Here is a 24,180-nt window from a genome sequence, read left to right on the forward strand (position 1 = left end):
TCGTGTCCGAGGGTCTTCTTTCACTTAGTGACGTCTATGAGGTGAGTGCTGAGGGATCGAGGTGGCGTTTGCTTCCGATCCTGACAACCCTAAAATGCCAGTGCTGTGCCAGTCTGGCAGTGCTGGTCTACACACAGGTACAGACAATTCCATTGACTCCTGTCAAGTTCTAGAAACATCTAAAGGAGAATTCAAGCAGAGGGTGAGGGTCCGAATACGTTTAGGATTTTTCTGTCGTCACTTTGTCATGAAGGGTCCCACCGAGTGTGCAGGGAGTGTTGGGGTCTCGGCGCACTTCTTATCTAGAACTTTCTTTTTTGTTTTCTTTGCTGCTGCTTTCCTCTTTCCACGCCGTTGATCCCCTGCGGAGCCCAGGTGTGTGCGGGGGTCCCACCCTGATGATGATGTTTGTGATGGACACACCTGCACATTTCACTTTTTTAGGCTGCCACCCTCCTCACTGGTCACCTCCATTTAGCACTTTGCCCGCTGGGCACACGCTGGCCGGTTCCTTTTCGTTTTGGACTCCTGGGTTGAGTGTTTCATGTTGAGATCCTGCCCTTCGCTGTCTTGTCACTCGTCCCACGGCTCCACTTGTGTCGACAGGCCGGGCACATGGACACCTGAGGCCACATGTCACACTAGAGGGGCATCAACAAGAACAACATCATTTATTTCTAGAGGACATCTTCATCCAAACAATTCGACTCAAAGTGCTTCACAAGATGAAATAAAATGGAAGTTAATATAAAACAGAAACACTCCAACTTATAAACTGTGTATGGAAATAGAAAACATCATCGTACTCCACTGCAGGAAACAAAGGAAAAAGTGACATCAGGTGACATCACGAGGACAGAAAAAATAAACAAAAGAAAACTCCAGTTAGGCCGGAGAACAAAACCATCGAGGCGCTAAACACGCATGAAGTCTGCCTGGCGATGCCAGCCTCGTGACGCGACAGAAAAACAGAAGGACAGACGCAGACTGAGCCCCTCGGAGTGTCAGGCGCTTGCCATGCGGCGAGGCCTCCTGTGCCGTTTAAAGGCGGCGGTCTCGTCAAGTCGGACCCTCATGCTTCACACTTCCTCCTGGTTTTTTGGGTTGCTGTGCTGCTCCACACTGGGGTGGCACAAACTGGTTTTTGGCCCAGTCAGCCTTGAACGTACCACTGAGTGCTCTACTTTGGTCTGCAGACCCCATAGGGGCCTGGGGGGGTCAGGTCGTCCTGCTTGAAGACAGACTGCTGGCTGAACTTTGGTGCTCTGTGACTGGGGGACCACAGCGGTCAATACGTATAGAATGAGCTAGCTGGGCTCTTAAGGGGGCCCACATGACTCCTCCTCTTCACCCCCCCCCATTTGTACCCCTGGGTCCACTCTGGAGGGCTTTTTATTAACGACTGTGTGGCACCCCCCTCAGAAGTAAAGGTGCCAAAGTGGCTCTGCAGGCCATCCGACCCTTTGTTGGTTTATCTCTGAGAACCAATCTGTGAAGTCCCTCTGGCTTCCTGCTTTTTCAAAGACCCTCGCTGCCCTCGCTGTCGCCTACTGGACTTTAAAGATTCAAAGGCACTTTGGCTCTTCGTCAAGCGGTGGCTCTCCAAGTCCGAGTCAGGAGTTGATAGGGGGTCTGACACATCACGCCTGCCCACCACCAGCTGTCCCTCTCTGCAACGGCGTATGACAGCCAGGGCATCTGAGCCACCTGTCGGCAGGGAAACAACTGGCCCAAGACCTCGGACTTTCCAGGGGTCTCACTTTGCGTGGATTTCAGTGGGAAAACACCGAAGAACAGGAAAACGAGTGCAGGAGTGTGCGGACAGCCCTACACCAATGGGACTTTAGAAACGCCGTACATGGGCTATGCTAATGAGCCTCATGCATATGCAATCACGGCAGATGTGCGCTCAGAGTTGTGACTGCGCGTCACATGTGAGTGCAGCACAAAGTCACCCAGAATTGGGTCTGCTGGGCAGGTGGCACCCGATGGCCGACCGGGACTGGCTAGAAAAGCTTTGATGAGTGACAGTGACAGTTGTCACTTATATAAAAACAAATAAATAAATAATAAATGAAGAAGTAAAGAAATAAACACCCAAAGAAATAAGCAGCAAAAGCACACCCCATGGTCCTCGTAGTTACTGACGTCCTCGTGTCACGTAATGTCACATTTCACAGTCCATCGGATGTTCCTCCGCTTGCATTGTGGCTCATTTTGGAGCAGAGGGTGAGCAGAAATCCTTTTGCCCAAATCTGAGGGGGCAGAGCAGTTCGGCCGAGGGTGGTGGGGGGCACTGGGCAAGCGATTTTGTGTCCCAGGTGACACATGAACTCTGCAAGCCCCCTTCTCTGAAGTGCATTCCTTACTGTGCCCGCCTCTTCTTGTGGCGCTGGGCATGGTTAAAAGTAAACAAGTTCTGAACAGTCGCCAAGCACAAAAGACTCGTGAGCCACAGATGGGTCGTAACGGGGGGGTCCATGTTGGGGGATGTTGGGTGTGTAAAGGGATGCCTGAATGCCACGACTCTACTCCACCAAGTGCTCTGGAATGGCATCAGAACTACAAGTGCTCTGGTACGGCCCGGGTCAGGCCTGGTCACCTGTCATTGAAACTTGTTTTTTTTTTTTTAATATTTTGTAATATTGTCGTCGATTCTTTTTTCATTTCTCGTCTGTCTGTTTAAAACTCTTTTATGTTAATATTGATTCTTAATGGTTATGTGCCCTTAATAAAAGGATAAGTGCCTGCGTGTCCGTCCGCTCTGCAATGTCTCTGTCATTCCAACAGATGGCGCATCACACATCTTAACACCGCTTTAACAAATCCCATACCAAACAGTATAAAAGAGAGACCTGTGCATTGTGATGCTCCACCTGTTGGAATGGCAAACACAAGCACTTTCAGTAATGCCAGCTGTTACTGGGATGCACTACAAACACATCCCAACAGATGGCGCTGCGGCGCCAGTGTTGACGCGGAGGTCCATGTTGGCAGCACATACTGTATAAACACACAGAGACCCGCCCAGGCTGCTGTGACGTCGTCACACTAGAATTAGGACTGGGGGCTGCGGGCCGTCTCGTCTCGTCTCGTCTTGCTTTCGTGTCTTTTTGACTCCATTTTTACTTTTCTCTTTGGTTCTTTTTTTGACTATTTTGTTCTTAATCTTTAAGATGTGAAGACTTGTTGGGGTTTTCCGATGGGTCCTCCCCTCCCTTGCCCGTCTATGCTGGGTCTGAAGATGCCGTTTGGGTGGGAGGTCCGCCACTCTCGGTCCGATAGGTTGGTACTGTAAAGACGCCGCAGGGGATCGTCACTTCTTCGGTGTCATTGAGACGTCACAGGGGACACCCCACACTGAATGCTCCGAGAGGGAAGCCGCGGGTTGGCACAATGCACTTGTTAGCCACGGAGTTGTGCCACACATTAGGGGTTCGGTGTTATCTGGCATTGTGGTGCCAGCGCTGGGCTCCGAGAGCACCAATCCGACACAAGTCTGGGGGCTATTGTGAGAATTAGGGTGACAAAGGCAGGCGAAGCAGGAACTGGAGAATCGGACCAGAAACGAGGACCAGAAGGGTCAACACAGAAGCAGCGAGCCAGCAGTGGTGACGATTTGTGACACCCAGAGGACCACCAGGGGGTAACGCCTGCTGTGACCGATTAACAGCGTCCCCCTCGCGATGTCAAAGCAGGCAGACGGCCCCAGAAATTCAGAGTGAGGATCAGGAGGAAGAACAGAGTCCAGGGGACAAGGAAAAGGACAAAGCCGGGAGAGAAAAGGAGAGAGACGTCCGAGCCGAATCGCTGACCAGAGCTTCAGTTGCAGGTCACGGAGGTTTGGTCCAAAATGGCAGTCGACACGAACTTTCAGCTCTGCACTGATGGACCCCAATGGGCTGACCCTACAGGCCACGCCCCTAGCAACCACACCATGACGTCCGAATCTGCGAGATGGCAGCACCCGTCGTCAATAAAGTGGCATCTGAAAAGGTGCAAAACAGAAGTCATCTGCAGTCAAGGAGAAAGGACCCGTGGAGCTCGAGAAGAAATGAAGACGAGGATCCAACTAACGCCTTCACGTGCCGCGTCTCACCTAACAAAGAAAAACGAGACGGGCACCGAAACCAAACTCCTTCAGAACGGCTCAAACCGCACAAAAGGGCGCCGGGCCCTAGTGAGGCATCAAGGCCGGGCAGACGTATTGGGCACCGGAATGAAAGGCTGCCCGCTGCCTGCCGTCGCTGCCTCTGCCCACAGACTCCACAAGGTGGGCTGAGCAGCCGCCATAAAACACCCAGTGATGGGTCAGGCTTTACACGCCAAGAAGACGCGCGTCACGCCAGGGGCCACTGGTGTTTGCAGAGCGGTGACGCCATTACAGGCAACTAAAGGCTTTGGTAAAGTGCACCTCGGGTTCTGTGGACTCCACGGGTGGGCAGTGCGTGTAGTGGGGGGGCTTTGCTGGTCTCCATGTGTGTTCCTCATTCTGGACGAGAAGAGACCATCGAGCCCAGCACAGCTGGCCAGTCGTCAAGCCCTGCCTGGTCACTCATTCCATCGGTCTGTGGCTCTCTCCCTCATCGGGGGTCCAGCTGTGTCCCCGTGACTCTGGGCTCACCCCCATCTTGTGTCCTCGTCCTGGTCGCCCTTCTCCCCTCTTGATGTGGTCTTTGAGTCTCGGTGTTTCGGAGGTGGCAGTGACAGTTCTGAGATGAGGCCCACTCCTGTCCTGTCCTGTCCTGTCCCTTTTGTCACCACCTGCTGCACGTCCAGTGTCCCTGGAAGGGGGTCAACGCTTTGAACTGCCCTTCCCAAGATGTCTTCCTTTTGGAGAGTCTTTGCCTGTTGTCTTATTAGAGACTCACATAAACAGCCCACTGAGGTATTCTTTGTGTCATTTTGTAATGTTGTTGCGTTGGACTTCGAGCCCTGAGGCTGTGGGTTCAAATCCCACCACTGACCCTGAGCGAGTCACCTCACCTGCCTGTGCCCTCCCGATTGTGTGTCGGTGTGCCGAGTCACCCTGGCTAAAGAGCTCAGTCAGATAATAATACGTTAGGACCATCTGGGCGACGACAGGCCATTCAGCTCACCAGCCCTGTCCACGCAACTCCTCCAAAGTGACATCAAGTCGAGATTTGAAGGACCCCAATATCAGTTAGTAGAAAGTAAAACTCTCCGTCTCACTCCAACACAGAATATTAAAGACCTGCCAGATGGTCCACCACTTGGGCAAAAACACCACAACTGTCCCCTCGGTGATGTATGACACCTAAAAGAAGAAGGCACACAATCTAAAAATGGAGAATGACGTGGCACCCTGGCACAGCACCCTTCTTTCTGGCTTGTGTGCGCAGGCGAGCTCGAGTGACCCGGTCCGACCCGCAGCGAGGCCTAAGTGAAGCTGGAGCGATTAAACATACCAGCCTATAAGGAGACATACATGTCCAGAGCGGAGTATGAAGTGCGCGTGCGCGTGCGCTCACCTACTCTTATTAGTAAGAATCTGACCGTCGACACGTAAACGGCTCTAAGTAAGCATTTCAGATTTTAACTGCGGGTTGAACCCTTCCGCTCATATTATTATTATTATTATTATTATTATTAAATCGGATTTTATTGGTTATTGTAAGCAGCACAAAACGAGGCAGTCGCACGACAATCCGTGAAGTTCGGCGCAGGACCCCCATTCGACTGAGAGACCCCGTGTTAAACGGTCCTACACGGTGCCCGGCCGCCGGTGCCTATCGTGTGGCTCTTTCCCTGCGGCCACCGGGTGGCGCTCGCGCTCCTTCTCGGGACGAGGGCTCCAAGTAAACATGTTTTCGACTTAAGGAACGAGGAAGTGCTCGTCGGCGGAGCTCCGTGTTCTGCTGTTGCCGTCTCTCCTTTTTTTTTTTTGTTGTTTAATCCCCCGAGGCGGCGGTAAGCCGGCTGATAAATGTCCTATTTGCACAAGCCCGGCGCTGCGCCCCACATTCGGAGCGTGCCGAGGCGGGATGGCCACTTCAATTTACCAGGTTACTGCTGTCCCTGTTTATCGTGTGCCGTGTGTGTTGAGTCTTTGTACGTGTGTGCGTGTGTGTGATGTGATGTCCCCGTGTGTCCCTTTCTTCTTATAGTTCCTCGAGTCCAGTCTGACAAGTTTAAGTCACAGTTTGTCCATTGCGCACGCGCACTGGACTTGTTTTGCTCACTTCTCTGCTCATCAACGAGCCCCACCAAGGCAACTCGAGCTTGTCGGCGATTGGCTGTTCAGGCCCCGTGCCATCATTCCGTGGTCTGCGATTGGTCGAGAGTTTTGTTGCCACGCCTACCATTCGAAGGTGTTAAAGGCGCCCGCAGTGGTGGCCACGAGAAGTTTGAGTTGGGATAGCGAAAGGCTAGCGAGCGCTTCCACTGACAAAACAGCATGTTGTTCGAGCAGCTTAAGAAGTTCCGCATCGTCCTAGACAGCTCCGAGGACGGCACCCCGCCGGTGTTCAGCAGCGGAGACGTGCTCTCCGGCCGGGTCTTACTGGAGCTGAGCAGAACTTCCCGGGTGACGTCCCTGAAGCTGCACGCCGTGGGTTACGCGAAGGTCCACTGGACCGAGTCCCGCAGCGCCGGCTCCAGCTCGGCGTACACCCAGAACTACAGCGACGAGGTGGACTTTCTGAACCACCGGGAGACGCTGCTGCAAGCAGGTGAGACCGGGCTGGGCTCGCTTGGGTTCGCCGTGTGCCCCGAGACCCCGACGGCGGGCGGCCGGCTGGCTGGCGAGCCGCGTGAAGTCCGCTCGGGCGCCTTTCGGGAGTCTCGGCGGCTCTTGAGGTGCCTCCCTGGCTTTAGTGCTGACTTGGCGTTTCGTCCGAGCTGAGCGCAGCTTTTTACCTCCTTATCTCTGCCATGTAATTCTCGACCTTCTTCCTTGTGGACTTGGAGCCCGTGCAGCCGTCGAAGTGAAGCTGTGGTCCTGACTCGATCTTGACGGCCCGACTCTCTTCTTTTTGTTTTTCAGAGGACAATAATGAGCCCAAAGTGCTGCAGGCAGGGAGACACGAGTTCCCCTTCAGCTTCCAGCTGCCAGAAGAGTAAGTAACAGGATGTGAGTGAGAGAGAGAGAGAGAAAGAAAGAAAGAGTGACCGTCACCCCCAGTCTGCCTGAATGACCTGCACACTGACTGCTGGGAAATGAAGAAGAGGAGGATGAGGACGATGATTGGATATTGAATTGGTGTGTCAGGGATTTGGGATATGAATGACTGTACTGGGATATGGACTGACTGGTGTTGCCATCTTTGTTTAGCATTGAGGGCACTTTAAGGGGATTTAGTTACACTTTGTTGTGTGATTTGGATTTTTTTTTTTCCTGCAGCACCCTGGTGACTTCCTTTGAAGGCAAACATGGAAGCATCCGGTATGCAGTGAAGGTGAAATTGCATCGGCCCTGGTGTACCGTGAAAAAGATCAAACAAGAATTTACCGTAATTGAGCCAATCGATATCAACACCCGACACTGCTGGTAAGTAAGAGCCCCCCGTGTTCAGCGTCACCCGTCAGTGTTTGCGTTGCCCGCATGTGTCATACATGAGAACAGGCCATTCAGCCCAACAAGGTTGCCAGTCTGAATTCCTCCAAATAACATCTTGTTGATTTTTTTTTGGGGGTGTCCCTAAAGTCCTGCTGTCCCCCACACTACTCAGTCGCTTATTATTCCAGAAGTCTGTAGTTCTCTGCGTGAAGAGAGTCTTCATCCCGAGTGTTTGTCCCTGTGTCCTCATTTTAACACCACGTGCCTTAAAGTGGTCAGACGTGACCAGCATGTGCCCAAGTGGGTGAGACGGGTCTGCTTTTTCAGTTTAAGTGGCCCTCACCCTCCTGGACTTGTCCTTGAACACACGTCCCCATCACCCGTCTTGCCCATTTTCTGGGTTCTCCATTCTATTTAGGTCTAACCCTGTCCCACACTCACTCCTGCCTTGTGCCCCCCGCTCTCCGGGATCATCTCCTGTGGTCCTTGGGGAATGGGTGAACATTTGCATGGAGTCCTCTGTGTGGGACCCCAAACCCCAGGAAGCTGTGCCCACCCTTTGTGTGAATCCCAGAGTCCTCCACAAACGAGTGTGATGTTTTCTTCATTTTTTTAGGCACCCCAGGCTGGCGCCAAAGAGAAGATGGCACGTCTACTGTACCGCAATATTGGACAGGTGTCTCTGACTGCCAAGATTGACAGGAAAGGCTACACTCCAGGTAGGAGGCAGACCCCAGGAAGACGACGCCGGCCCCCCGTTCAGATGTGAACCTAGCATTGACCCCCCGTGTGCCTTTCTTGCACTTTCAGGTGAAGTGATCCCCATCTTTGCTGAATTTTACAACTCCACCTACCGCAGTGTTGTCCCCAAGGCTTTCATTACCCAGACACAGACTTTTATTGCCCGGGGGACAATGAAGCAGAAGAAGTCTGTGGTGGCCACCTTGAACGGCGACGCCATCAGTGCCAAAAAGCGAGATACCTGGCACGGCCGGGCAATCAAAATCCCTCCAGTGGGCCCATCCATCCTGCAGTGCCGCATTATCAGGGTGGAGTACAACCTGCGGGTGAGTAACTGCATCGCTGAGGGTCTCGAGTGGAGCGTGCGGCGGCGGCAGGGCACAGGATGGCATTTGACATTGCATTGTGTTTTTGCAGGTGTGTGTTCATATTCCTGGCACTTCCAAGCTTTCTCTGGAGCTGCCCCTGGTCATTGGCACCATCCCCCTTCACCCCTTCGGGAGCCGGACCTCCAGTGTCAGTAGTCAGTACAGCGTCAACCTGGAGTGGCTCCGCATGGCCATCCCCGAGCAGCCTGAGCGTAAGTTTGCAGCTCAATGTCCAGTAATTAGAAACTTGAGGGTCTTTTGTGCCCCTAATATTTGTGTGGGGTCTTTGCAGCTCCACCAGATTACAGCGCCATTGTGTCTGATGAAGAGGCGGAGCAGCACATGACCCCCCCTCAGATCGAGGAGGACATCACGGGGGTCCTGGAGCGGCCCTACTTCGCTTATGTGCAGGAATTCCGATATCGGCCTCCCCCCGTCTATTCAGAGGTAAGAAGCCAGTCGAGACCCCAAAGTACCCTCACGCGTGGCGAGGCTTGTTTTTGCACTGATGACCAGCTGATTATTTGCCCCCTATGAATATTCACCACTGCTAGGTGCCCCCCTAGTGAAGTTTACAAGGTGGTCTGCTCTCGAGGGAGGGTGACCCACTTGTCACCGTCTGCCGTCACCCATCAGATTGCTGCGGTGCAGGAAGTGAGGTCAGCATATGGCTGCTACAGAATTGCACAAGTGTGCAGCACGCGGGCACAGGATTGATTTCACCCCAGTAAACATGGTGGCTAGAGTGGTGTGGAGCTCATCTCTGTGGCAGTGCCCAACGTTTTTAATGGTTGTCAGACCTGAAGTCACAAGCAGCGCGATGTCACAAAATCAAAGGCTGCGGTGTTTTGGTTGGCCAATGCCAAGTTATTCATCCACTTGTTCCCACTTACTTGGCACTTTGTTTATCGTGCTGCCATGTTGCATGTTGGTTGGACATGCAGGTTAGAAAGTCACTGCGCTCTGAACCCAGAATGGGGGGCTGCTAGTGTCGGAGAGAGTGGGCACTGCAGGGTGTTGGTGCCCCATGTGTAAGAAAGTGGAATGTCAGAGTGGCACGGCGCCTGTTTAACACCATAATAGGGACCCCCGCCCACTGTGGGGCCGCAATTTGCAAGTCCCCAAGATCTCTTGGGTGTGCCCATCCCAGCCAACAGTACTTAGTCCCACTCCAAGTGACCAGCCTGTCGGGGGTTCCTCACCTGCTGTTTTTATGCCCAAGACCCCCTCACCCTTTTGTTTAGCTGGCAGTGCCCTTGTTGTAGCACTTGAATGGCCCACCCTGTGCAGACCCCCAGTGATGTACTCTTCTCTTTTCTTTGTTGGCAGGTTGACCCCAACCCTCAGGGCTCCGCCATCAGACGCCGCTGCATGACCTGCTGAGCGCCCAGTCGGAGGCCGCGGGTAGCGGCGCCAGTCAGAACTTCTTCCTTTGAGGAGAGGTGCAATTGTGCACCCACTTGAACTCGGATGCAGGGGCGGACGTCCTGTGTGGGCACGGGCGGTGCCCCCTGTGCTGTGACTGAAGCAGACTGCTAGACGCTTCTGCGATTCTGTCCTTAAAAAGTTGGTACCTGAACCGACAATTTGCCAAATGAAACCTGGGAGTGGAGGACGAGAGGAGAAAGCCATGCCAGGGCGGGTGCGACGCAGCACTTGGTCTTCACAACTTGCCTTTCCCCCACCCCACCAGGCTACCTGGCATCTTCGACCGAGGGTGGCACAACCCTGGTGTTGTATTCTGTTTCTGCTTGAAGCTCTGGTGCTGTGGGACAGCAGAAATTCTGCCCAGAGGGGACGGGTGGCTGTTCTTGGTGATGGCACCACGTTGGTCTTTACCTCAAGTGCCAATTATAGGGCTACACTTGCTTCAGGGATCCTATGCCAGCTTAATAGTTGTAATTGTTGGCAGTGGCACAATTCACTGGGTTGCCTACACAACGTATGAAGTGCAGCAGGCTTTGGAGAAGAGGGCATTGCCAGGCTGCTGTGCAGGATGTGGGTGCCAGTCTGTTCCTGGCTTCTCCCAGGGGTGATGCCCTAATTTCAGTGCCATGTCGGAGGACTTGTGGATCTTTTGCATTTCTTGAGGTGCCTTTCACTTGACACATTCCAGCTTGTTGGCAGTCAGGCTGCGACTGGGAGCCCCTCAGGGTGGCACGCAGCTCGGACCCCATGCCTTATTTATGTTCTTTACATGAACACCAAAGGACTCGTTGTTGTTGACACTTTGTGGTTTTTGTCTTTTTGTAAACATTTTTAATAAAGCCAAAGATCAGTGTGCCCGCTTCTGTCTGTGTGTTGTGGCGCATGTGCCAGGTGTGATTCACTCCTCCCATTCACCCATGTTCTCAAATGGCAGAAGGGGAACCTGCAGTTGGCATGATGGCAGATGGGTGACCACCCACTGATGGGCTCAGGCAGAGAAGGCCCCTCTGTTGGCTCTCCCTTACCCTTTGAAGATGCTGCAGAGCCTGGCTCGGCCTTTTGGGGGTGCAGTGTTTTAGCTGCAGGTTGGCATTCCTGTTCCATTTACATGGGCTTCTCGTATATGGGTGTGCCATTGATGCACTGGCATTGGTCTGCCTTGTGGCCCATTCTGCCCCAGCTTTGAAAGCACTAAACAAGTACCCGCTGAAAGTTTGGATGGGCACTGGCGACCGAGGGGTCTCTGATGCACTTGGCTGTGCCCTGACCATCTGCCCATGCCAAGCTCTTGAGTTGCAGCATGTGCCATGCCTACTGTCCCAGGTGTCTTGGCCACCTTAGGTGCCCTTGTCCTCCATTAGCCATGTGCACGCCTTGTGACGAGACTTCTGGTGACGTTGGGGACGGCGAGGCCCTGCCCCCGGTGTGAGGCGCTGTGCTGGTCCTTATCGGGCTGTGCCTTGAGGCTAAGAATAGAGTGGCACAAGAAAAACAAGCTGGCGCTGGGCGGCTTCTGAGAACTTGGCTGGCTGGAGGGCCAGGTGTCTGCCTTTCTGGAAGGAGCTGGATGGGGTGCCGTGGTAAACAGTCGGCTAATGAAGGCCGTGCCAGCTGTCGGGGGGGTGTCTGGGCACCATACACTGAGACATCAGAGCGGATATTGGCATGAGGCCACACGCACCAGCCGGGCCCTGACCCTGTCACCTGCCACCATCTCTTGTTTACAAGACTCTGTGCTCCGCTGAGTGGTCCTCTGAACTGCAATGCTTAAGCCCCCTTTATAGACCCCCCAAGATCAAGTGTGGTACACCATGTTACATGGACTGAAGCCTGGCACTTGGGCATCACTCGCCCAGCCCAGCCTTGTGTGTGTCTGTGTGCCCCGTCATAGACTCTGCAAATGTCTGGATGGACCAGGGGGCCGGGGGCAGTGAGAGCAGAGGGGCCTGATGTGGGCATCGGTTGAAACTGGACATACAGCTTTGTGGGGAACCTCTGACCAGTGATGCAGGCCACTTTATGAGGAGTCACATCCACGGCTGGTCATCTTCACGGGTCCCCCCTGCTTTGAGCCGGCGGCCCATCAAGTGTGGTGAAAGGCGCTATACTGCGTATATTAATGGCTCCCCCAAAGCCTTCAGTATAGCGCTTCTCCAGTGGGTGTGGGCGGCTGCCATTTAAAACGAGCCGAGCAGGAATGTGGCACTCTGAGGACACGAGTGGCACGTAGGACTTGGGTGGCACCACCTTCTGCTGCTGTGAGGTGACTGACGAGGTCAGGGCAGGTGACACGCCCAGGTCACTGGTAGCCTTGGGCATGAGGGTCCAGTGCCTGGCGTCACAGAGCCGGAGGTTCTCCTGCCACGTGACTTCCCCAATTTGGAGCAACTGGGCAGCAAGACAGGAAGCCCCCTGATGGGAGGCCCGTCGTCATCCAAAGTGGTCAGTTTAGAGTCGTCCGTTAACCAAAGCGCCTAAAGACACAGGTGGGCCCTCTGCAATTAGAACACGTGACACGGGGGCCACTCCGACCGCGTGCCAGGACAGCGCCGGACCGTCCGCTCCCGCTTTGGCGTTCGTGTTAATTGTGAGGGTGGGAGCTGTGAGAGGTGCCATGTGCTACCTTATCGTCAGGGCTGCCCGACCGATGCCTTCGCCCCTTATGCCGTGCGTGTGACGCGCTCCCTTGTTTGTCGCCTTGTGCCACTCAGCCCCGCCTCCACATCTTTATAGCGCCGTTTCGTGCTCTGAAAGTCAGGAGACAAAAAAACAAAACGCCAGCGAAACCGCCGCGGGGCCCGAGTGCTTTGCTGATGATCGGCTGTTGCGCAACGGCGGCCGTCTGAGTCATCCCGGCGGGGACGGGGCAGCCCGCACGCGCGCGCGCGCTCCCGCCTTGTGTAACTTGTTGACTCGCCTTGCGCGCGTCCCCGCCTTGCGCGCCGCCTCCGCTGGCCTCCGTCCCAGAATTCCGCGAAGCTTCCTGGAAAGGACAGCCGCACTTCTCGTGTGGTCGCCACCCCAGGGTGTTTGGCGACACGTCGGTCCCTTGCGGAGAACTTGCGAAGGAAGAAGAGGAGGAGGAGGAGGCCGAAAATAAAATGGGCGCACCGGACAAACAACAGGTGCGTCCCGCTAAATGTGTGTGCGGCTCAGGACAGACCCCGCGACCCCCATTACTGGACTGAGCCGGACCACCCCCTCATGCCATGGGAAGGATGGCAAAAGTAATGGTTGGGGAAGGGGGCTTGGGGGCGTCATGTTGGCTTTATATGGCGCCCTTCCGGGAAACTTGAAACGACCGCCATTAGTGGATAATGATGGGATTGTATAGCGCCTTTCCGTGGACCACCGTGACAGGCTGGTGGTCCTCAGCCCACTGATACTGGCCTCAAACTCGGTGCCAAATGTGCCTGGCACACCCTGCTCTGGCATGTCTGGGCAAAGGCGGTGGCATTGAAGGGGCTCTTCAGCTTGACAGCAACTACGTGAGGGGGTCTGCGGTTTGAATTCTGTGTGCCTTTGGGGTCTTTGTCACAACTTCTATATAGCGCCTTTTCATTACTGTGCCCACACACATTGGCCTGCTTTGGGCACCCGCTGCTGCTGCTGCTCTGTTTTCCTGAATTTACAGACGACCCTGGGCGGACCGCCTGGCGGATCTTTGAGAAGACACAACAGGCGATAAAGAGCAGCAGACGGGCGGGGAGAGCGAGCGAGACCCCCTCCAGCGGCCATTGGTGGAGGCTTTGGGGCATCTGTAAAATGGGGAGGTGGGCATGAAGTTGGCAGCACAGTCTCCCTGATGGCCTTGATATGGCGCCTTGTGGGCTGCACCACCATGCCGGCTACGCTCTTCTATATAGCGCCTTGTAGGTTACATTATAAGACCCCTCCTCTTCTATTTGGCACCTTATTGGCGCCTTGCCAATCCCTGTTCCTCAGCAGCGTATCCTTTCAAACTGGCAGTGTGGCCACTGGGCCGGGCGTCATGCCCATGCAGGTTCAAACAAGTGGTCATTCTGCCCATGCAGAGGGTGCTGTTTGTCACTAAAGGTGCTTCATAAAAACAGCTTAGACGTGCAGTCGTGTGGCTTGTGACCGGTGACAATCGCTCCGTGAAACAAGCGTCCCCATGTCCACCTCCTCCCACCTGAGTGCCCTGCACAGGAGCCGACAGCCTGATGGGCATCAAGCTCTGCCCCAACAAAACTGTGCCACCCACCCAGGCTGCCCTGAACAACGGACCAGCTTTGTTATGGAGTGAAAGGCGCTGAGACCTGCGAGTCCCTCGTCCTCGGCTAGCATGACAACATGAAGGAGTCCGAGTCATCTGATTGGCCTCGCTGACCCTCGGAGTCGTGAGACCACCAGGTCAACCACTGTGCCAGGCAGCAGTAACCAGAAAGTGCAATGTGGACCCAGGTGACTGCCATGCGGACCCAGGTGACTGCCATGCGATGCGATGGCGTGACAAGTTCAGCGGGTACACAGTCTCCTCGAAGCTCCTTCTGCTCACCACGTCGGTGGTCTGTGTGAGGCCAAGCACAGTGGGACCCCCCCCCAAATACCCCAGGCCCATGCCAGCCCCCCATGTCCTGCTATGGCTCTTGGACTGCAGTTGTTTGAACTGGCATCCCCGGGGTGCCCAGTCCGGTGCCCTGCTCACAAAGCCCCACATGACCGCCGTCTCTTGACTGCACCAAGGGGTCGGTGGGTTTTCTTCGGGAAGCTTCCAGCCCCTTGCTGATGACGTGCCAGGCTGGGCGAGGCGAGCACGCCAGCGCTGATTCAGAGCTGCCGCCGGGTATTTTTAGCTTGTTTTTTAAGGATCACGTAACCTGCCCGGGTTAAAATTGGCAGCCTGACGGCCCTCTAAGGACGCGTGTCGCACCCCCGTAATGCTGACTAATGTGCAGACCCTCTTGCTGAGCAGGACAGGCCAGTCAGGACCGGTCAGGACTGGTGGGGCATGTGCCCGGGGGGCTAGAAGACTGGGGGTCCTTGGAGCAAAGGGGGTCATTCTAGACTGGCAGGACATGGCATGCAGCAGGACACTGGCACATTCATTAAAGCGGGCGGGCGACTGCTGCTTTCATAGGTGGTACAGAGAGAGTCTTTATATAGCGCCTTTCACAGCTGCACCCACATCAGACGGACCCTCCATGCTGACCTTTAGAGACAACCACACCCTGCACTTTCTGTGTGCCAGGGTGGCACATGATGCTGGCATCAATAGTGATGGCACTTGGGGTGAAGAGGGCCACGCAGGACTCAGTCACAAAACAGAGCCCACAGCCTGCAGCCATGGCATGGAGAACAGTGCCAAGGGTACGGGAAGTGCTGACAGTGTGTAGGTGAAAGGTCGAGGTGCCCGCCAACCCAACACAAAAGGATGGCAGACTTGCAGTCACAGACTGAGCTCTAATTCAGTTGGCATGCGGCCAGTGCCCTCTATTAAAGTCACTCAAGGACCTGACGTGCAATGCCAAGTGGTTTGTGGGCATTGAGCCACATGAGGGCCTAAATGGCCAAAACTGAATGGGCAGATGCAGGTGGCACATTAGGGTGGATTTACACCTCTAGGGGGTGCTGCTCACGTTAGGCAGGGACTTGCAGGAGGAAACTCACTGAACACGTAAAGGGATTGGGGGGCATGAAGGGCATCAATGAGGCTTCAGCCGGGCATTTGCCTGCCAGTGGGTTTCAGGATTCACACTGAAAATTGGGGTCCAAACCCCCAGACTGGCAGGGACACAAATTGATGACACAGGCCAACACGGTCAGTCAGACGGGTACACGAGGGGCACAGAGCACTCATGGGAAAGAGGCAAAGATGCCCAGGCAAGAAGTGACCACTGGTTTCATGAGTGGTCCTCCTGGCCATCTCTGCCAGCCTGTGGTGGGCAGTACCTTCAAGACCATCTGAACACGAGGTTAGGCCCAGTGGTGCCCACATGACAAACCTGGAGTGGAAGAGATGGAGGAAGGCCAGGAAAAGCAAAAAGGTTTCAGCAGGGGTCTTCGGTAGAATTGGCACCACCACTGGCACCCAGCACATGTTGACATCGTGCCTGGGGGGTCAGAAGTGTACCGCTGCACACGGTCACTGGAGCCACCAGGTTTAGGACCACTCACTGAGCACTGAGGGTTTCCTGTGCCACTCTCAGCTTGTCTGCCCGCCGCCCACTCTGCCTGGCGCCTCACCCCAGGAAGTCGTGCGGTTTTCACTGAAGCCCTCAAGATCGCTCTGCTCTCATTGGCCAGCTTGTTGCCAGGCTTTGCCGCGAGGATCTGCTAATCACACGCTTGGTTTTTGTTTTGTGATGACATCATTAGCATTGACACCAATTTGACACTTGGTAGAGGAAGTGCGTGCCCAGCTGTGTGCCATTTGTCACGTCGTCCCCAGCTGTCAGTCTTTATTTATATAGCGCCTTTCACTACCATCCACATTGAGACACTCCAGGAAATCCAACATGACAGGACAGCAGAACAGCAGAGGTGAGGTGCCAGTCAGTGCCAGGTGGCGAGCCGAGGGGCTCACCATGTGGGGTCCCAGCATGAGGGTCCGCCCCCTCCAGCTCCTCACTCCTTCCATTTTAAACAGCCCACCCTACAGGGGGCGCCAGTCAGTCACCGTGTGAACAGTCCCACTTAGGCCTCTGGATGTCTGTGCCACACCCCTCCTTGGTGCCCCCATCTGTTCCCAGGGAAACCAGTCCGTGGGCCTTTGAAGCTGCACCATGAAGCACGGGGCACAAACGTGGAGGTTTTATAGCGCCTTTCATAGGCACAGAAGACAACGGGCACAGCCTGAGGGCACCACGGAAGTGGGGGATAGGGGATGAACTTCTCATGCTGGAGGTCCACCATCTTCCCTTTATTGTGGTGTCACCACTGGACTTTGGGGGGCTTTGGGGACTGTCATCATTTCAGCTTCAGGCAGATGTTCTCCACTGTCTACCTTTCACACGACCAGAGGTGGCGCTGTCCCTGCCACTCCTTGTCACAATATGCCTGCTCACCTGTCTTGGATTGCCCACCTGATGATTTAAAGGCAAAATGTGGCGAGACGACATCTCCGTGGGGCACAGCGTAGCAGGCAGGACTCAAGTCAAGCCAAAGGGGGCTTCACTGTCACCACCAGGAGGGGTTACCTGGGAGTCCTAACGATGCTGCCCAGGATGAGGAGCTCTATATAAGGCAATGACTGCTAAAAGGGGTGTGGCGATGAAGGACAAACGGGTGGTCCGCAGAGGGGTCAGCAGAGTGCCCAAGGTTGCTCCAGGGAGAGAATGGATGCATAAAGACTGGCGCTGCTTGTATAGGTTATGAAAGGCGCTATATCCAGAGCGGCATGCCCTCGATTCCGGATTGTGGGCAAGGGCCACTCATCTGCCCAGTGGTCCATCCATCTGGCCACATCATCTTTCATTTTTCAACCACCAGTCCCCCCCACTGAAGCCATTTTATCCTCTTGCCTGACTTTTGTTGACATGAACGCTGGCTGACGACCCTCAAATGTCCCCTCCTCGCCCCCATAACTCATCAGAATCGTGAGCTAACGGTTTTTGGTTTGGATGCTATTAGCTTACAAGGCGCTATATAAAATCAAGATGGCTACTGGATCCGCATGAGCCCCCTAAACGCTTCAGGTCGCACTGTTGTCACCTCTAACAGTAAATGAATGTCCCCGTGCCAGATTTGTGGGACACAAATGTCACTGTCAATTGTCACCGCTCTTCACCTCTCACTTCTTTAGGACACCGTATGCCGACAGGGGGCGCCGTTACATTTTTATACCATTCGAGAGTCGTTGGGAGGACAAAAAGGGGTCTTGCCTTTCAGATTGGGTGTCTAATCTGCGGTGTCGCCATTCACAGGCTCGGGCTGGCGGACTCCATCCTGGGACAGCCGAAGTCAGCGGCTTCTTCTTGGACGTCACGTGTATTCTTCTCAAATGTGTGACGAGAAGACCGTCACGCGTACTAAATATAGCGCCTTCCCGGGGATGACACGCACGGCGCTCCAGGCTGCCGTAAACGTGCACACGGCGGGACTTTCCCGGCCGACAAAGAAAGCGAAAGCAGCCGGCGGAGGGGGAATTCCAGGCCGGCCGGACGCCTCCCGCCCCTCCGGCGCTCCGCAGCGAATCCGGGGACTCAAAGGTGGCCTTCGGTGTTCGTCGTCCCTCCTTTCTTCTCCTTTTCTTGTTTTGTTTCTACCCAAATACATCCACTGCATCCACTGAGCAGGATCATCTCCAGACAGAGGAGCAGCTTCGGCGACAGACTGCTGTCACCGTCCTGCTCCACTGACAGACTGAGGAGACCCCGCACTATGCGACTCTTCAATTCCACCTTAAACGCTAACATTATTCAAAAGTTATTGTTAGCACTCTTTAATTTAATATTGTTTTTTATCAGTATGCTGCTGCTGGATCATGTGAATTTCCCATCGGGATTAAAGAAAGTGTCTGTCTATCTATCTATTATATAGTGCCTTTCACTTTATCTATCTATTATATAGTGCCTTTCACTTTATCTATCTATCTATCTATCTGTCTATCAAATGAATCAACGCGCCTGCGTGGCCATGAGGCAGCGTCATCGGCTAAAGACGCTATATAACAAGGTGTAAGGCACTCAGTCTAAGGAGTGGCTGTTGGGCGACACAGGGGTTGGGTGATGTCGACAAGATGGGCAAGTTGATTCTGGGCACCCAGTGCCACTTAGAGGGCCACCACCTTTGACAGCTCCCCGTAGCCCAACGCGGTCTTTGAATTGCAAGTGGGAACAGCTGATTGATGAGCAAACGCGCTATAAACAGGCAGGGGATTCTTCATTGGGAACTACGAGAACGAAACCGCTCGAGAACGGAAGGGACACGCAGCACTTTGAAAGTGACAAAAGAAACCGGAAGGACTCCATCCTGTGACAGGGCAGCAGGACTCCGAGGGTGACTTGAAAGGGAAAACGCAGGCACGAGAGCGCGCGGGGAGTCACGACGTGAAAGAAGGGGTGCGCGCGCCCGTACAGGCTGGCTCGATGTGGCACGAGGAACGTGTGCGGGCACAGACCTGGGCACAGGCTGGGCTGTGTGTCTGTGTGCGCGCAGTCATTCTGAACGCGGGCACGCGCAGCCCACCAGCTGATTAACGGACGGATGTTTCTGGGTGTCCATTTTCGTCTTTGTCTTCTGTGTCTTTTAATTCGGCGTTTAGTAATTCGTTCAACCTACACGTGCATTTTACCCAAGAACTTATCACGGCGCACAGCTCCCTCACTCACTGAAAGGCGCTATACGAAAAGAATTAAAAAGGTCACCGCGAACGTGTGCGCGCTCAGGCTGGTTTGCGGAGGGTCACTGGGATTGTGTGAACGCGCAGGCCGAGCCCGTGACTGTAATCAATGCGCGCGTACGTGGATTGGGCCAGCATGTCTGTGCCACTCGAAGTGTGTGCACGCGCAAACAGGGTCAGCGAGTGCCACTGCGTGGGCGATTAGATTGTAAGAATGGCCAGGCAGGAGGACCACCGTCTCCTGCACCTCTGAACGAGCCCCTTGGGCCCGCACTCCCGAGCCAGAGTCTGCGACAACAGTAACAGTAATGTCACCGGCGGCCTCGGGCGCCCAGTATGGCGATGACAGAAGAGCAAAAAAAACAAAAAGTGGGCCAAAGGTGAGCGCGCAGCCCGCAGAGCGTCAAGCGAGGTAAAGCGGCAGCGGGAGCGCGCCTCCGCTTCTGCTCTGCCAGCCTTCATTTTGTTGTCCTCCTTCTCCGTCTGGGGTGCCCCAAGTGACCAGTGCGGTGTCCCCATCACGACCGCTAACGTGGAGGAATTAGAGGACTGCTGGTCAAAAGTTAGGGGATTGCTCGAACTTAGTCGAGTGGCTTCGCAAGCAGCCTGGCAAAAGCACCCCTTCCCCTCCCCATGACCCGGGCACACTGGCATTGCCACCTTTGTCCACAGTGAGATTTTCTTGCCGTTTGTTTGGCACCAGGTACGTGCGCCGGTCAGCTCCGCCTTCGTCTCGGTTTTTAAGGGTGGCATCAGGTTCAAGAAGTGAACTGTAAAGCTACTTGAGTCGGTGCTGGGGCAGAAAGGCGCTATATCACCGACCATTGACTCTCCAGCTGTAACAACGGTGACGCGCACTGATGGTGCGCTATATTCACTAGGATGGAGGGGCACCTTCCACCACCTGCCTCGTGGGTCACCTGGCCGAGCCCCTGCACGTCGCTTTCTTGCCGTTGTGGCGTGTCGGTGAGTGGTGCCGTTAAGTTTGTCCACTTGCCCGGGGCGCCCGAGCATTTCTAGCGACTCCCTCAAGAACACGGGTGAGGCGCTATATATCCGTGTCGATTATGGGATTGGCCGTTCTTTGTGACCGAATTCAAACTCCAGGCGACCGCTGCGCTGCGCTGTGCGCGGCACTCCGGTGGAGCTACGGGGCCCTCTAGTGGCCGAGCGCGGCACGACTGTCATGCGGATGACTAGTGCGCGGCTCCTGCGGCTGGGGCGCTCGGAGTGGTCCCGGAAGGCCTCAGGGGTCTGCTCATTTCTTGAGTGATTTGCCAGTGCCCACTCCGCTCCTCACTCTTCCCACTGCCAGCCTCCGTGACTGGGCGACACTGTAGCTTTCATGTGGCAGCAGATGGTGGGCAGCCGTCTCTCCAGCACTCTTCCCCTCTCGGCCCAGACCCTTGTAGCTTCTCTACTCAAGAAGCCCACCCTTGAGCCATGCCATCTCCCTTCCTTCTACACCACAGACTGCTCGGCCCTAAGACGTCAGGCATCAAGAGGGGGCCACCCCACCGAGAGTACCCTCCTCTTCAGTGTCACCTGTGCTCTCACCCTGCCACCCTCTCTGCCATTGGCAGCACTGGCACTGCCCTCAGGTGGTCAGAGCCCTGGCCTGGTGGGCAGATCCTCCCATGGATGCCAAGGGTGCTCCAGACAACCACAGGGGGGCAGCGGCGGTCCTCTCCTCTACTGTTTGTACACCACCTCCAGTTTACGTTATGTGCCACTCTGCCACCCTACGGTACTTCCATGGTTTTTGTTGTCAGTGTTCAGTTGACGAGGGTCTGCTCTACCTGGCCTGACTTCATGGAACACAAACTCTGCTCTGGGTCCTGCCAGTCTCACCCATACTGCAGCCTGGCTGTGGAGACGCTCCCCTAAGACGGACCTCCTGGTGGTGCCAGCTCTGTTCAGCTCGGCCCGCCGGGGCGGTAGACAGGCTTGTGCTGGTGGTCTCTTGTCTTGGTGACACAACACCTGGGCCAGCCTCTGGTCTTGGCACAGCTGAACTGGCATTGTGCCACCAAGCCCCTGCAGCACATCTGGTGCTCATTCTGCCAAGGTGGGCACACGTCCCTCCTCTCTTCAGGTCACTACATTGCAGTGACACTCAAATCCTCAACACTGGCTGGCAGTGCAATCAATGGCTCAGCGCCACTCGGGTCTGCTGATGAATGGCGTCTGGCCAGACTCGTCACCTGTGGCACAAGGCTGAGTGGACAAGCTGCCCACCTCCCTGTGAATGTCAGCGTCCATCTGCTTTGCTAAATAAATGGAAATGCACTGTAAAAATGAATGGCATTTGAGCAAGGTGGCATGGTGGCACATCTGCTCATGCCCATAGATGGGCAGCACAATTTCACATTAACCAGAAATTCTGAACTGGTAGAAGCGGGGGTGGGCCCCAGCACTGCTGGGAGAGGCCGGAGACCTTAAACTGGAATGAATGGGTTTGCAGTGATTCAATGGGCACACCAGTGTGGGCACAGCCGTTACAGATAGTGCCTTTCACTTCAACTGCAGTCTCACTACACTGCCCAAGTCCCACCCCGTGTGGCTCCACCCCCTTTGGCACCAGGACCCTGCGGCAGCATGAAGGGCACATGTACCCCGAAGCTCCTTCGATCATTGGGGGTACAGTCCTCCGTTACTAAAGGCAGGTTCAGATGCCAAGGGTAGCCCGGTGGGCCTTCTCTCTCTGGTCAGTCCCATCCATACGTTTGAAGGACTCTGCCAGTGTGCGACTCACTTTGGATGGGCCCAGGGCACACCTGGTGAGATTGGACTGGCAGTGCCTACTGGGCCATGGTGCCAGCTGCTACCCCTGTTGGAGTCTGGGGTGAAGCAGAGGGTGGTTCTGGTTAGTAGAAAGCATGCAACACCACTAGGGGGCAGTACCGCCACCTTTTACATAGCCCACGAAGGGCTTGTGTACCCCAGCACTCCATACCCGAGGGTTTGTGCCGGTGACCGAGGGGGAGGGGGTCTTCCTCATTTGTTGTAGGCCTTGAGGGGGCCGGCTGGTGCATACACGGGACGCTTTGGCAGGACAAGGCTGGATGGGCAACAGGAATAAAAACAAATAAAACAAACCAGACGACGCAACACAAAACCTCCAGCGGGCATCGGCTCGGGCTCAGGGGACACAGAGACCCTGCAAGGCGCCAAGGGGGCAACCAGCGTCCATAGAAGTCGACGGAGATCCCCAGCGAGACCTGCACTCATCAGGAGGTCACCAGGCGTCACCTGAATCGTCAAACTGCCTGAAGGGGGCGAGTGGGCAGGTGGGGGGCTAGAGAGGGTGAGCGGCGACCCCCAAAGGCGCTATATCAAAGGACGCTCACCCAAAGTCGCTTCATTGCACAGACGCTCCTTTATTCGGGGGACTCAGTTGAAGGGCAGCCGCTCGGCGTCCGTCGATCCCGAGCGGCCCACCGCCGTGGCGGTCTTCTTGCCCTCGGCGAGCGCCTTGAAGTGCTGCGAGTTCTTGAACTCGGCGTAGAGCGTGAAGAGCACGTGCAGCGACTGGACGCGGCTCTTGTACACGGGGACGTCCAGGGCGGCGCACACCACGTCCACGTACTCGGCCAGGCCGCACTTGAGCTCGGCGGTGGGCAGGCCCACCCGGCCCAGCAGCCGCTCCACCTCGGGGGGCCACTCCTGCATCAGCGTGCCCACGTCGGGCATGGGCCGGCTGTAGTGCACGGTGGCGGGGGGCTTGGCGCGGTGCAGTTTGCTCATGTTCTCCACCCAGCTGTCGATGGCCTTGCCGCTCTTCTCGACGTTCTCCAGGCTCTTGACCTTCACCCGCATGACGTTGTGCTGCATCGAGTTCTCCATGAGCCACAGGGACAGCACGGTGGGCTCCGACTGCTTGGTGCACGGCTCGTCCAGCACCAGGAGGCCCAGCTTGTCGGTCTTGGCGTCGGGGCACGGCACCTTCAGGAAGGGGTCGATGTCGCCCACGGCCGGGATGAAGTCGGGGATGAAGGGCCTGAGCTTGAGCTCCAAGTCGACGGCCTGCGGCGCGAAGCGCCCGATGTACTGGAAGAGCTCCTTGATCTCGGCCGACGCCTGCAGCTGGCTGAACTCGGCGGGGTCGTAGGCGCCCTCGGGGGACACGCCGCACTCGTCCGACTCCTCGTCATTGTCCTCATCCTCCTCTTCCTCCTCCTCCTCTGTCTCGCTGGCCACCTCCTCCGAGTCGTTCACCTCCAGGCTCTCGTCGTACGGCTGGTTCTCCACCAGCTTGGTCAGCTGCTGCTGCTGTTGGCAGCACCCGTCGGTCTCTGTCATGGACCCGGACGGCGAGCGGGCAGAGGCTCGACTAAGGGAGGAGCGAGAGAAGAAGCTGAAGAAACCCTGAGCCTGCACTGGCATCCGGGTGGGCATCATAATAAGAGTCTGCCAGCCTGTGGCGGCCCACACATGCTGGGCAGCAACAGAGGGCTTCTATTCTAACACGTGGCATTACCTGTGGAAGGGGGCGGGGCCATCATGCTGTGCTGCCACAGACTGGCCAACTGGCAGCTAACCACAGGTAAGGCAGTCGGCCTCAGTGTTCAGTAATCCCTTGGCACTGCCACCTTTTACACCGGCAGCAAGGTCTGACAATACAAATTGTCTCAGTAGGGGGCAGCACGGCCATCTTTGATGTCTTGAGAACTGCTTGTGGGACCCAACAGTGCCAGCCAAGTGTGATTTAGAAGAGGGATGGCACTGCCTTGGCACAGCCATACGCCAAGGAAGCAAAGCCAACTGAAGGTTCAATCCAAGTGTATGTCGCTCGAGAGCGGTAACCACCTGGCACTGCC

The 24,180-nt window shown here is 55.5% G+C and overlaps 2 protein-coding genes across 2 annotated transcripts; one reads left to right on the top strand and one right to left on the bottom strand.

The window, feature by feature from the left end:
* Positions 1-6,418: 6,418 nt before the first annotated feature.
* Positions 6,419-10,909, top strand: arrdc2 (arrestin domain containing 2). The gene is given in 8 exon segments (XM_039767195.1): positions 6,419-6,692; positions 7,007-7,079; positions 7,364-7,514; positions 8,136-8,238; positions 8,330-8,586; positions 8,678-8,840; positions 8,921-9,075; positions 9,958-10,909. Coding segments are annotated over 8 exon segments (1,230 nt in total). The 3' UTR covers positions 10,012-10,909.
* An 11,844-nt stretch (positions 10,910-22,753) lies between these two features.
* LOC120538292 (intraflagellar transport protein 46 homolog) lies at positions 22,754-24,121 on the bottom strand. The gene has a single exon (XM_039767754.1). The coding sequence runs from the start codon at positions 23,759-23,761 to the stop codon at positions 22,754-22,756; it is 1,008 nt and encodes a 335-aa protein (XP_039623688.1). The 5' UTR covers positions 23,762-24,121.
* Positions 24,122-24,180: the final 59 nt, after the last annotated feature.

Source organism: Polypterus senegalus, chromosome 10, assembly GCF_016835505.1.
Source record: "Polypterus senegalus isolate Bchr_013 chromosome 10, ASM1683550v1, whole genome shotgun sequence".
NCBI lineage: Eukaryota > Metazoa > Chordata > Cladistia > Polypteriformes > Polypteridae > Polypterus > Polypterus senegalus.